The following is a 12,533-nucleotide window of genomic DNA, read 5'->3' as shown; positions in this document are numbered from 1 at the left end:
ATTTATTTGCAACAGTGACCATGTACAACATACATTAATTTTGTAAAGAAGAAAGATGCTTTGTACCAGATTTAGCTACTTGCTTATTACCATATGCAGGTGAAAGGAAGCAATGCAACATCCAGGTACAAATGGCCCTCTTAGCCCACCGACACTCATCCACACAGACTAACACAGACACATACCCACACAACAAAGACATGCTTAATAGCGATAAAGATATATTAACATTACATAGATAGATCAAAAATCAATCCATAAACATATCCATTGTTTTACTCTCAGCTGTCTTTTGTTGTTCCCACATCTTTTAAGCCCTGCATCTTTCCACTCCTTTTTAACCCCTCCAGCGCCAGTGTGTGCAGTATGCTCTTAAGGCCCGACCTCTACGATGTTACATTCCCAAGAACCCCTACCAGTATCAGGTGTGGTACATCGTCACCTCCTGCTACTTCGAGTACCTAATGTTCCTGCTTATTATGCTCAACACCATGTGTCTAGGAATGCAGGTATGTATACAACATATCACACACATCACACACGTATCTACAGAACTATCTGTCTGTCTTATGGTGGAGAACAAACGTTGTGGTGAAGGAAACATAGGGTTGATCCTATCCTTCCTGGTCTCGTCTGATACCACTGTCTCTTTTAAGCTCAGATAATGTATGCAAAAACTTTGATGCTGCCATAACATCAATTGTGATGGGATGGATTCTTGTATTTAGAAAACTAAAGAAATTCTTGCCAAAACTGGTGCATTTCTTCAGCCCTTGATTCTCGGTAGTACAATACAGTAAAGAGGCTGTTACTTGACCTCCCGAAGTGTAGAGGATATAATAGACATTAGGAAAAAAATCAGTCTTGTGACACTGGTCTGGATGCGTTTTGGCATTTTGCCAGACGGCTCATATCATCTACTTGTTTATAACAGCTAATATACAAGTACAATCACTGTCTTATTTGTATTTGTGCAGATGTTAATCTTTAACTGTTTTACCCACAGCACTGCAACCAGTCAGACCATGTTACTCACCTGTCTGACATGCTTAATGTGATCTTCACTGTGCTCTTCACTGTCGAGATGATCCTTAAACTCATGGCCTTCAAAGCCAAGGTTAGTCAAACTTCAACCTAACATGACACGTGTTATCTCTTGCCTCAGTCACAGTGGGTCCCTTGTAATATTCCACTGGTTGAGAAGCTTGAGAAGGAAAGGACATATGTGATGTAAGCCTGTCCTTGAGTCATAGAGGAATGTGCAACTCAACTGTAGCCATTCGGTATTATAATAGGTGCTGATGAGGGTGTGTTATTTGTGGCTTGTTTAGTTGGTTACAGTTTTGTCAACGTTGGTGACTTTTACATTGCGGTAAACACATGTTTGTTTAAGCTGGAGGTGGAAATAATCAATGGAGTTTTATTATTCATAGTCATAGACTGTAGTGTCTTCACCTTTCATCTTAAGCAAAGCAGTGGCATGAAAGTGCCTCCAACAGTGAATCAACTTTTCACATTGTTCACCGATCTCCTCCTTGTATTTTTAGACACTTGCTAGTCCAAGCTGCAATGTTTAGTTCTGCACCGAAATAGCCTATAGACAAACTGTACATAAGGTTAGTGGCACAGCAGCCTTATTTACGACTGACATTAAGATTTTGACTGTTTCTGTGTCTTTAAAAAGGCTTTTAAGAAGGAAATAACAAACTGAGGCACAGCTGAGCTAACAGCAGTGTCCTCAGTTGCCAGTGAGAAACTTAACTGAGAAAAGTGACTCACTTGGTCAGTAACGACAGTGAATTAAAATAGACACTCTCTTTGAAAACTAGTTTTGAAAATGAGTTTGTTGCTGTTCTGAACACCTCTAGTTTTGGTATTGATATGATAACAAATTGCTGGATAATGCCTATATATTTGGAAGAGTCCTTGATGGGGATTGGAAATGTAATAAAATAACATATTTGAACATTAGAATATATTTGGTTAGATCAGGACAAAACAAAAAACAAAACACACCTCCAAGAAGAGAAGATAAAGGAACTAGTTTTATGATTTTGTAAACTCAATTTCATTAAATCACAAAACAATTAGCATTTCAACACAGACTTTGACACCAGTGACTTCTAACTTCATTTGGACTTCTTTTACTTTTACTTTGGATGCACACCAGCACATTTATCACATTCAGCCATTAGGACAGGTAAAAGCATTAATCTAATTTAAAAGTTTTAATAGTTTAAAGTTCTTTGATGGCAGATAACTTCAGAGGGCCCACCTGGCTTGCCAGGACTCATTAGCAGAGTTCATTCGTAGACAATCACAGCCACCGCTTTGTCTGGCTGTGGAGAAGAGAAAAGAGGCATACAAATGAAAGCATATGCATGAATAAAAGTATTACAGCCAGTAATAGCCAAAGACACTCATCAACACGTATCTTGTTCTCTCAAAGGGTTATTTTGGAGACCCCTGGAACGTGTTTGACTTTGTCATTGTCATTGGAAGTGTTGTGGACGTGATGCTGAGTGAAATTGATGTGAGTACCACAATTTACTTTTTTATCTCTCTCGCTTAAACAGATATACGAGGGTGCACACACAGAGAAATTTCAACACACAGACTAAAAATACAAAGTACAAAGTATTATCATACATGTGCAGTGATTGCATTGACCTTATATTAATTGACTGGTAATTTAACACAGTCTAATCCAATAATATTTAAGTACATAATGTAATAAATGGCTGGATTCACATTTTGTTCTATAGATTTAATCTTTCTTTCTTTCTTTCTTTCTTTCTTTCTTTCTTTCTTTCTTTCTTTCTTTCTTTCTTTCTTTCTTTCTTTCCAAAAAAGTTGTGACAATGTAATTAAAAACAGAATGCGATGATCTGCATATCATGTAAACCCATATTGAATTGAAAATATCTTGTCTTTTCTCTCTGATGTCACTTGAATTTGTGTTTATCTTCCACAGGCAGCACTGGCTTCCTCTGGAGGACTTTACTGTCTCCATGGTTGCTCCGTAACTATTCTTTTCTTTCGGTTTTGCATGACATTCACATTTTGAATGAATTAATTATCAACAAAGCTGAAACTAAAAAGGTTGTTTAAAAGCCACGGCTCCCTTTACTAAATACATTGTAAGGCGAAGAAAATCAGGAAACAAATGTTCCCATTTGTTTTGAGTTTATGGGGTGTGTAATGGTTTCAACTAGACTTGACACAGGCAAACATAAATTTGCAAATTAATATTACACAATCAAACACTGACAGTTTAGTCCATGATATTCTATAATAATATATAATATTAACAAGAAACAAATGGTAATTATGTAGCCGAAGTAATGAGACTTACTGTACATGATCTGCTAAACATATTTTTTTACAAATACTAGGGTCAGCTAAGACTACATCAAGCTGTTAAAATTTTACAAAGTAAAAACATGCTTTGCAAATTTATTGAAATTAAAAAACTCATAAAAAGATTCATGACCTCATATTTTGTGGAAGCCTATGTGGAAAAGAGAGGGATTCAGACGATAACAAAAATATTACTTTTCTGAAATTAATTTAGCATAATGATATATTTGATCTGAAAATTAAAAAAAAGGTTCGGACAGATTGATCCTTGGATTTTGCCACTTATTTCCCAGGATGCTGAGAAGGATTTTAAGGCATCCAAAATACTGCATGCTGTATTTCAAAGGATGACACCTTAGCTTTTAAAATTGTTATGTAATTCTTAGAAAACCTGAGAACCTACTTGCCCGACTGCTATGAGGCATTAATTTTTTTCCTTTAAAAATACTCTTTATATCAGCGGTGAATGCTGGCTTGCTGATTATGATGGTTGGTTATTATAAAATGAATGAAATGATCAGGTGTAGTTGTGCTGACATCAACTAAGTTTGCTTCATGAGCATGAAAATAGTTTAAAGCTTTATGGACATATGGACCTAAATGTATGGTTATTAAAGCAATTTGTCAGAGCAGTTGAACAAAGTATTTCTTTCTGCAGGAAGTGGATCCCATGCAGGCAATTGCAGTGAGTTGCTTTAACTTTTCTTTAATTTGAGTTTAGTAAATTTGGCTGTTGGCACTGTGTAATCTTCCATTTGTCCTCTTTCTTTAAAAAAAAAAAAGTCATCTGAGAACATGAGTGTATCAATCACATTCTTCCGACTCTTTCGTGTCATGCGTCTGGTGAAACTTTTGAATCGCTCTGAAGGGATACGGAATCTCTTGTGGACCTTCATCAAATCCCTTCAAGTCAGTATAATCAGTCAACATATTTCAGCTTGTTGCCCTGAGTGACAATGTCTCTCTGATTGTGTCTGGTCGCTGTATTGCAGGCTCTTCCCTATGTGGCCCTGCTCATTCTCATGCTGTTCTTTATATATGCTGTGGTGGGGATGCAGGTAAAGACACACACGTGCATGTATGTAACAGTTTTGTACTCTTTTTTCTTGTGTTGTGGTATGAATCCAGTACAGTTGTCACTTTTTGGTTCCAACCAGCTGTTTATTTGACACTGCAGGTTCATAACAACATATTCCAATGACAAAAACATTCTTATTAGTGTCTCTCATAGCCAAATTGCCATTCTGAAGGGGCCCAGTAGAGGGTACTCTTGTTACACAAAACATACCAATCCCAGTGGTAAACTGATAATATATTATAACCGTTATTAACAAAAAGAAAATAATGAAATGATGACAAGTGATGGTAAGAGGATTCATTGACTCCACACACACACAGACACACCACACCAACAACAACAACAACATGTCACTTTGTTATGATCTGCCAAGTATACTTATTCAAACCACCTGGTTTGACACAGGCTACTTGCCATGGTGTTTTCCCTAATGTAACATTATTTTTTTCCCCCAGATATTTGGTAAAATTGCATTGATTGATGGGTCGTACATCAACAGAAACAACAACTTCCAGACATTTCCACAGGCTGTGCTGCTCTTATTCAGGTCGGTGGCCTCTCTTTTTCTGTTTATGTTAAGGCAACAAAATATACATATATGCATATATATGCAGCAGATACTACTCCACTGGATGAGAGTCTGGTGTGAGCAGGGAAATGTCTTGGTATTTAACGCTTATGATTGATTGCCCATTGTCATTCAAGAGAGCAGGTCTGACCTAATATGATACCTAGAAAATGAGAGTGGTGGATCTGAGCAAAGAAGAGTGGTGTGCTGCTGAATTTGATACATTTTATGTTTGTTTTTTTGTTTTTGTTTTACTTCAGAGGACATTAAATAACTCTCCAGTATTTTGATTTAGTTTTGGGTGCTAGTATTATATTAATTGAAACCCACATTGAGGTCAGAGTGTGTTTGGCAACACATTAAGTCGATTGCAACGGGTTGGCCCCAACCATGAATTAAGTAGTGCATAATTGGAAACCTGTTTAGGGATTCATAAAGAACTGTCGCTTTATTCATTCAGCGTACATGATGACATGGCGAATCATTGACTCCACACACACACACACACACACACACACACAATTACATTTATTGACTGATAACAAATATTGCCAAAATTATCTGTGCCGAAACAGAGGAAAAAGTGCACTTTCAGTAATCTACTTAGATTAGTTTTCCTTAAAGTAAGAGGATATGCATCTCTGTGATAAATACTCGCTGCGCCATTGAACTGAGAAGAAGAGGAGTGAATTTTATTGCAATTTGAGTCATCAGGTTCTGAGGGTTAAAAAAATAATTTTTGCAATTAAACATTTGTCTTTTTGGACAAAGATGATAGTAAATTCTGACGAGAAAAAAATAATTACTTGTAGACATAAAGTATTTAAAAAAATGTCCACAAAAAATAACACGGATAATGATTTCAGTGCATGTAAAACATTTCTGTATGTATGTTTATGTGCTTTCATACTGATTTGCTAATTTAATTAGTACAGAGATTACATTTTACAATCAATACTCTAAGGAAAAAAATGACCAACTGCCTTTGTAGAGGAAAGATGCTTACAGTATAATACACAAAATACAAATTGCTTTTTCACTGTCTCTGGCTACAGCTATGATTGTAAACATTTTGATGTCTCTATTGTGTAGATGTGCTACAGGGGAAGCGTGGCATGAAGTGATGTTAGCGTGTATGTATGGAAAGAGGTGCGATCCCAAGTCGGACTACCTTCCCGGGGAAGAGTACACCTGTGGAGCCAACTTTGCCATCATCTACTTTATGAGTTTCTACATGCTCTGTGCATTTCTGGTAAAACAATGCACACGATTAACACATATTAAAGACCAGCTTCACGCACTTCAACACGGCCTTCACATGTTCAAAAATACAGGTGTCTGCACCAGCTGCTTAAAGTTCAGCTTCAGCTTTCATTTTTGCCTGACACTGATTCAATACAAAGACTCAAATGACCAAAAATTTGCAACCAAAATGTCTCTCCAAAAGCTCTGAAGTGGAAAGGTACCATTTTGTTTGGAGAAAGGCAAAGAACTGACATAGCAATGAACACTCTTGTCATGGTTCAAAAACTGTTTATTCATTTTTTTATTTTTGAAAAAAGGACAAAGTACAGCAATTGACTTTCAAATTAATGTAAATGTATCCCAGTTAGCCGAAAGGGTACTTTTATGGCCAGTCACTTTGCCTTGATGTTAGACATAGATAATAAAAAAAATCATCATACAAAATATCAATAAAAACATCATATAAATCTGTACAATTGTAAAAAAAAAAAACATACTATGTTTTGAAAGAAGCATGTACAATACAGAAAAAAACATACATATATAGTACCTTACTCATGTACTGTCATGTTGAAAGTAGATTTTTTTAAAAAAAAGGGCACGTGTTAACATTGTTTGTTCTGCATTAGCCATTTCTTAAAGTTATGCTAAAATGATTAATAACATGCAGACTCTCTAAAGCAGAGGTTTCCCAACGTTTCAGACCATCTACTACTATGTATCATTCCAAATTTCCAAAGCCTTTTTTTCTTTTCTCCAGGCAGACTGGCATTCTGGTGTGAGATAGCCATGTTTGTAAAAAAAAAAAAATGTCATCTAATAAATATGGTACTCTTTTGACATTTATGCCATTTATGCCCTGATCTCTCCAACCACTTGGGTGCAGTACCACAATCATTCTCGTGAAAAAATGAAATAAACACATATATTGCCTCATTTTTTTTCCCCACAGATCATAAATCTATTTGTGGCTGTCATCATGGACAACTTTGACTACTTGACACGTGATTGGTCCATTCTTGGCCCGCAGCACTTGGATGAGTTCAAGAAAATCTGGGCAGAATATGATCCTGAGGCCACGTAAGTGTTTGTGTTTAACTTTAAAAACCTGAGGCTGGAAGCATTACTGTAGATCCAGTATGAACCTCTATGGAAACCTGCACAGCAGGCTTATGGAGCCTGTTCTCATTCTGAGGGCCTCAAATTATACAGTTTTTGATGCCTAAAACATACACGCAAGGTACCTTACGCCTTGTGCACTGTGATGAGTTGAGTCAAAGGAAGTTATGTAACACAGTACAAAGACTTCTGAGAAGGGAGGAGGTGGAAGTTGTTTCAGGGGACGATTTTCTCTTTGGGGTCTTCCTGAAAAATACTGTATATCTATATATCCTCTCCATTTTGTTTATATGGAATCTTTTGCTTTTTGTCCTGTTTTATAGGGGGCGTATCAAGCACCTTGATGTAGTGACACTGCTTCGGCGAATACCTCCTCCGTTGGGTTTTGGCAAGTTCTGCCCTCATCGTATTGCCTGCAAGGTGAGAAAGATTTAGAAGTATTTTTTCTCTTCGGTTACAGGATGGAGGCAGGTTCTCGTAATCTTAAGTGGGAGCAATTATGCTAAATTTAAAGAAAGGGAATGCATTACTAAAGTGGGTTTACTATCTGGATCAATAGATAATCTACCATCAGAGTTTACTGAGAAAATAATAGTCAGATGAACTAATCTTTAAAATAACCCAGGAGGTGAGATGCTGCAGTTTATACCATTCGCAGCACTTGGTTAAACCTTTGATGTCTCCCAAGTAGCCTTTAGTGAATTTTCTTTCTATTAAGAGCTCAGAAGAACAATCCTGTTCCCATATAGGAGTAATCCATTTGCCTCTTAAAGCGAGTATCACATAGTAACTTTTACCTTTATATGTGTCACATGGCATGGCCAGCCTTTCTGTACGAAGCTCATGAGCCTGCAGTGTGGGTCAGAGTGTTTGTCCCGATGCTGTCCAACCCTGGCTGTGTTACTGGAGAATAGCCTCAGTATTTGGGTTAGTGTTGTCACTAATGTGTTAAAAAGTGTCAGCTCTAAGTGCACTAGAATAAAATGCAAATCTCTCACCCCAAACAGCATCAAGGCGTTCGTTTTCTGTTTGTAACAGTGCTTCACATTAATGATTGACATGGAACAAAAAGCAAGTGTCTAAAGGACCGCAACTCCCACTCTAAAGCTGCTGGTATCGATGCAAACAACGCAACAAGACAGTTGCTTAGATTAGCATAGTTTTTACTCTTTTGAAAACCTGCTGCTTTGGCACATCCCATACGTATGCTGTCTTTTCTGAGCAGGCAGTGAAGTGGGTGGAATTTTGTGAAGAAATCAGAAAGAAACTGTCGAAAGTGATTGACCATCACAGGGACCTGACCGATCATACCGTTTTTTAATGTGATTGTTGTTGTTTTTTTTACGATGAGTTTGTCTCTTCAGTTGCAAACATTTCAGTAACAACATATCTTTGTGTTTTGTGTTTTGTGTTTTGTGTTTGTTTCTACAGAGGTTGGTCTCCATGAATATGCCTCTCAACAGTGATGGAACAGTCACTTTCAATGCTACACTGTTTGCCCTTGTTAGAACTGCGCTGAAAATAAAGACAGAAGGTTTGGGTTTAACTATACATACATTTTGTCTTTTCTTGTGATATTTTGAAAGAGGTCTCTGGTAGTGATAGATCTGCAGAGAGTTAATGCATGAATCTTCATCTCCTGCTTCAAGAAGCATTATAGTGATTTTCAGCTTATGTATGAGATAGTTCAGAGTCTAGCAGCTTTAATTTTGTCTTGCTGCTCTGAAAGCAGTGTTTCCAGCTGCAGCCGTCAGCTGTTATCAGAGACAATACTGAATTTACAACCCCATTTCCAAACAAGTTATGACGGTGTGTAAAATGTAAATAGAATCACAGGACAATTTTCATTGAGTAAGTGAGCTTGAAATTTGCTTTTGTCATATTTCTCTAAATAAGAACAATATTTGTAACTGACACAATCTGATATTCAGCAAAAATATTGGGATTCTTTAGAAGAAACAATATTTGAACTTTTGCCAAAAATAAAAATGTAGGAACTATGGTGATGCTGGATTCATCCTCAGCATGACTGCCTTGTTCCCAAGATCCCATTCACAAATAAAATGCACACTACTCCTCCTTCAATTTGAAGAACTACTCCTTCTTAGTTCAGAGGTTAGTTTAGAGCCATTGCACTTATGTTTATGTGTGAGCAGGTTTTTGTGAAAGAAGCACCATCTCATGGTGACACCCTGCAACTGAATCAATAGGCTTGTTTAGAGTGGAAATTAGATATGGCCCAGGAGGAGGAGAGGGGGGACTCCCTGTGGCTGGAAATTGTCTGGCAGCCATTTAGCAGCAGACTAGGAGCCTCATTTCTGAGTGGCTGGGACAGTATTGCAGGAGCAACATTTTTTCTTATCAACAGATAATGTCATTTAGTGTCATGTTTCTCTTTTGATTGAATTATTTTTTTCTTTGCCTTGTTATTCTTCTGTTCCTCAGGTAATTTTGAACAAGCCAATGAGGAGCTGAGGGGAATTATCAAGAAGATCTGGAAGCGCACCAGTATGAAACTATTGGATCAAGTCATCCCACCTATAGGAGGTCAGTTTTATTGAGGCCTAGGGGGGGAGAGGTTATCATCAGGAGGCACAAACACATCAATAGATTTTGAAGGTGCTGGGTAACAACAAGCTGCACAAACAAGGCACAACGATTACCTGCACGTTGTTCTAATATGCTCAGTTCTTCTTTAATCCCCAGTGGGCTTGACAATGTTTCAACCACAGATGGTTTTCCTCAGAAATAAATAAAAACTCTGAATAAAGTAGCATTATGTCATAACTTTAGTTCACTTTCTGTCAGGCAAAAAGACAAAGCAGAAATGTATGCTACCATACCTTCTGATCTGTGATGCTAGATACACTTCAATCAAGCCCCTTTACATTTAGCAGCATTTCAACTGCATGAGCCACACGAGCAAGTTTGCTTGGAGACACCCACAAACTGCATGAATCTGTGAAACGATAAAACATCTCTACGCTGAATAAATAGAGCAGTCACAGTTGTTTGGCAGACTTGGCCCACACAAGCATATTAGATCGTTACTACTATATTGTATGTACTACGTCAGTCTGTATCAATATTATCAAATAAAGGCATACAATGCCCTTCAAAGCAATCTATTAAAGACAAGTAAACAAAGTATTTGCTGTTGAAATGAGTCAAAAGTTATAGTCAGTGAACACAACAGTTACAGTATATGTACTACCGTTTACTGCTGCCATGTGTATAACTATTGTTTTTTTTCATATACATAATGATAACATTTAAAATACAAACATACATTTTTGTAGTATGCTCCTGTTATGGTGTTTCCACACTTAACATGCATTTTATTTGTTTTAATGTGTTTTACAGATGATGAGGTGACAGTGGGGAAGTTCTATGCCACCTTCCTAATTCAGGATTATTTTAGGAAACTGAAGAAGAGACAAGAAGAGTACTATGGATTTCGCCCCACCAACAAAAGTGCTACCCATGAGATACAGGTAAGCACTTAATGGTTAATTATAATAATGATTTGATTCCTAATTGCTCTCAAGTCAATGCACAATTTCCTGCCTATAGATCTCTTTATGGGGAACAGGTCAAATCCTTTATCAAAACACAAACAGCGCAATTTTTAAAGGTTGCCAAGCGTGTTACATTTAATGAACTGGCTAAAATGGGTGTAACATTTGTTGTACTTAATTTCTGTTACATCAATTTTGAAAGAGTTTCGGTTCAGATTTTTTTTACGTAGGATCAGTAACATATAGGGTATTTGGCCAACTTAAAAAAATCCAGTAAATGTTGGTAGTAAATTCAATAGTGATGAAACATAGTACAGTAAGCAGTCAGTATGGAGCCCCAGAGATGTAGTTGGAAAGAAATTGACCCACGGATTTATCTCCTGGGACTGGATCACACGCAGCATCATGTGCACCCTGAATGACAGGAACACAGAGAGGACTGGTACAATGACAGAGGGGGCAGTCAGAAGCTTTATGGAATCTTTGATAGCCCACTAGCCCATTGCAGCTCTCGATCCCTCAGGATTTGTCCGACAGCCAGTACACCACTTTCGAGTATTGAGGAACAGTGGTTTCACAGGGCAAAACCAGAACCTGTACAATTGCAACATCGCCACAATTATAAAAAAAAAAATATCCAGACATACAGTATATAGTGATTGCAATTGCAGATTTGCAAATCATAGAAGAGTGTAATAATAGCTAAAAAGGGGGCTTTGGCCAATTGTCAAACCTCAGATTCAGGATGTGGACTCTCTAATGGCCAAGGAACAGTGGACCAACTCTTTACCCTCGCAAGGTTATTTGAGGGATTATGGTTGGCCATTCAGTCAACATGGGCTTTGTGGAGTGGTTCTGCAACAGTGTGGGAGTTGGCTTCATTAGACCGTGATATGCCGCATGTGCTAGGGCAGTTTGCAACCAAATGTGAAGCGGTTGGGCAGCAAGTCTGTATGAGGCCATGGTTCTTTGCCTGAAAACAGTGGATTGCTCCGTCTGGGTTGGGACAGAGTGCCTGTCTCAAGTGAAGGAATTTAAATAACTGTGGGTCTTGTTCACAAGTGAGGTTAGGATAGAGTGGGAAATTGACAGACGGATTAGAGAAGGTGTTGCACTGGAACATTTTGTTTGAGAGGGAGCTGAACTGAAAGGCGAGGCTTTCGATTTACCAGTCGATCTACAATCGTATCCTCACCTTTGGGTCGAAACGTATAACGTACCATGGCTTTGGGTAGTGACAGAAGATGAATGGTTGGCTGGATGGTTATGCTGTTATTACTGCTGCTGTGTGAGACCACATTTTTATTCCCTTGCTTCTTTAACAATTCTTTCTATGTCAATCAGGCAGGACTGAGGAACATTGAGGAGGAGGCAGCTCCAGAGCTCCACAGGGCGATCTCTGGAGAGCTTATCACTGATGATGACATGGGCCAAGGAGTGGACGGCCTTTTGAGGGTAACAAGACAGGATGGAAAGAGTATTAAAGCCAAACAACTTCCCCTGTGTCTATTTAAACAGTAGTTTTGGAGAGCTTGTCTAAAAAAAACCCAATGAAAATAAACTTGCTGTCAGCATTGAACAGCACCATATCCATTTCCAATTTACTCCCAACTCAGCTACGATATTTTGAAAGTTGAGTGTGAAT

The 12,533-nt window shown here is 37.9% G+C and overlaps 1 protein-coding gene across 1 annotated transcript in view; it reads left to right on the top strand.

Annotated features, from left to right (window-relative positions):
• LOC138192733 (dihydropyridine-sensitive L-type skeletal muscle calcium channel subunit alpha-1-like) overlaps positions 1-12,533 on the top strand; it is a 37,547-nt gene that overhangs the window by 20,484 nt on the left and 4,530 nt on the right. Inside the window, exons 26-40 of the mRNA XM_069140383.1 lie at positions 351-509; positions 1,007-1,117; positions 2,450-2,533; positions 2,975-3,022; positions 4,019-4,045; positions 4,144-4,269; positions 4,353-4,418; positions 4,894-4,985; positions 6,099-6,258; positions 7,204-7,331; positions 7,694-7,790; positions 8,802-8,904; positions 9,816-9,917; positions 10,734-10,864; positions 12,233-12,343. Coding sequence (XP_068996484.1) covers positions 351-509; positions 1,007-1,117; positions 2,450-2,533; positions 2,975-3,022; positions 4,019-4,045; positions 4,144-4,269; positions 4,353-4,418; positions 4,894-4,985; positions 6,099-6,258; positions 7,204-7,331; positions 7,694-7,790; positions 8,802-8,904; positions 9,816-9,917; positions 10,734-10,864; positions 12,233-12,343 — 1,545 coding nt within the window. The remainder of the gene's footprint in view (positions 1-350; positions 510-1,006; positions 1,118-2,449; positions 2,534-2,974; positions 3,023-4,018; positions 4,046-4,143; positions 4,270-4,352; positions 4,419-4,893; positions 4,986-6,098; positions 6,259-7,203; positions 7,332-7,693; positions 7,791-8,801; positions 8,905-9,815; positions 9,918-10,733; positions 10,865-12,232; positions 12,344-12,533) is intronic.

Source organism: Embiotoca jacksoni, unplaced genomic scaffold (assembly GCF_022577435.1).
Source record: "Embiotoca jacksoni isolate LCO1_2020_lvr unplaced genomic scaffold, fEmbJac1.0.p SCAF_1, whole genome shotgun sequence".
In the NCBI taxonomy this organism is placed as follows: domain Eukaryota; kingdom Metazoa; phylum Chordata; class Actinopteri; family Embiotocidae; genus Embiotoca; species Embiotoca jacksoni.
The sequence above is the reverse complement of the archived record's forward strand: the minus strand, read 5'-3'. Positions and strand labels throughout refer to the sequence as shown.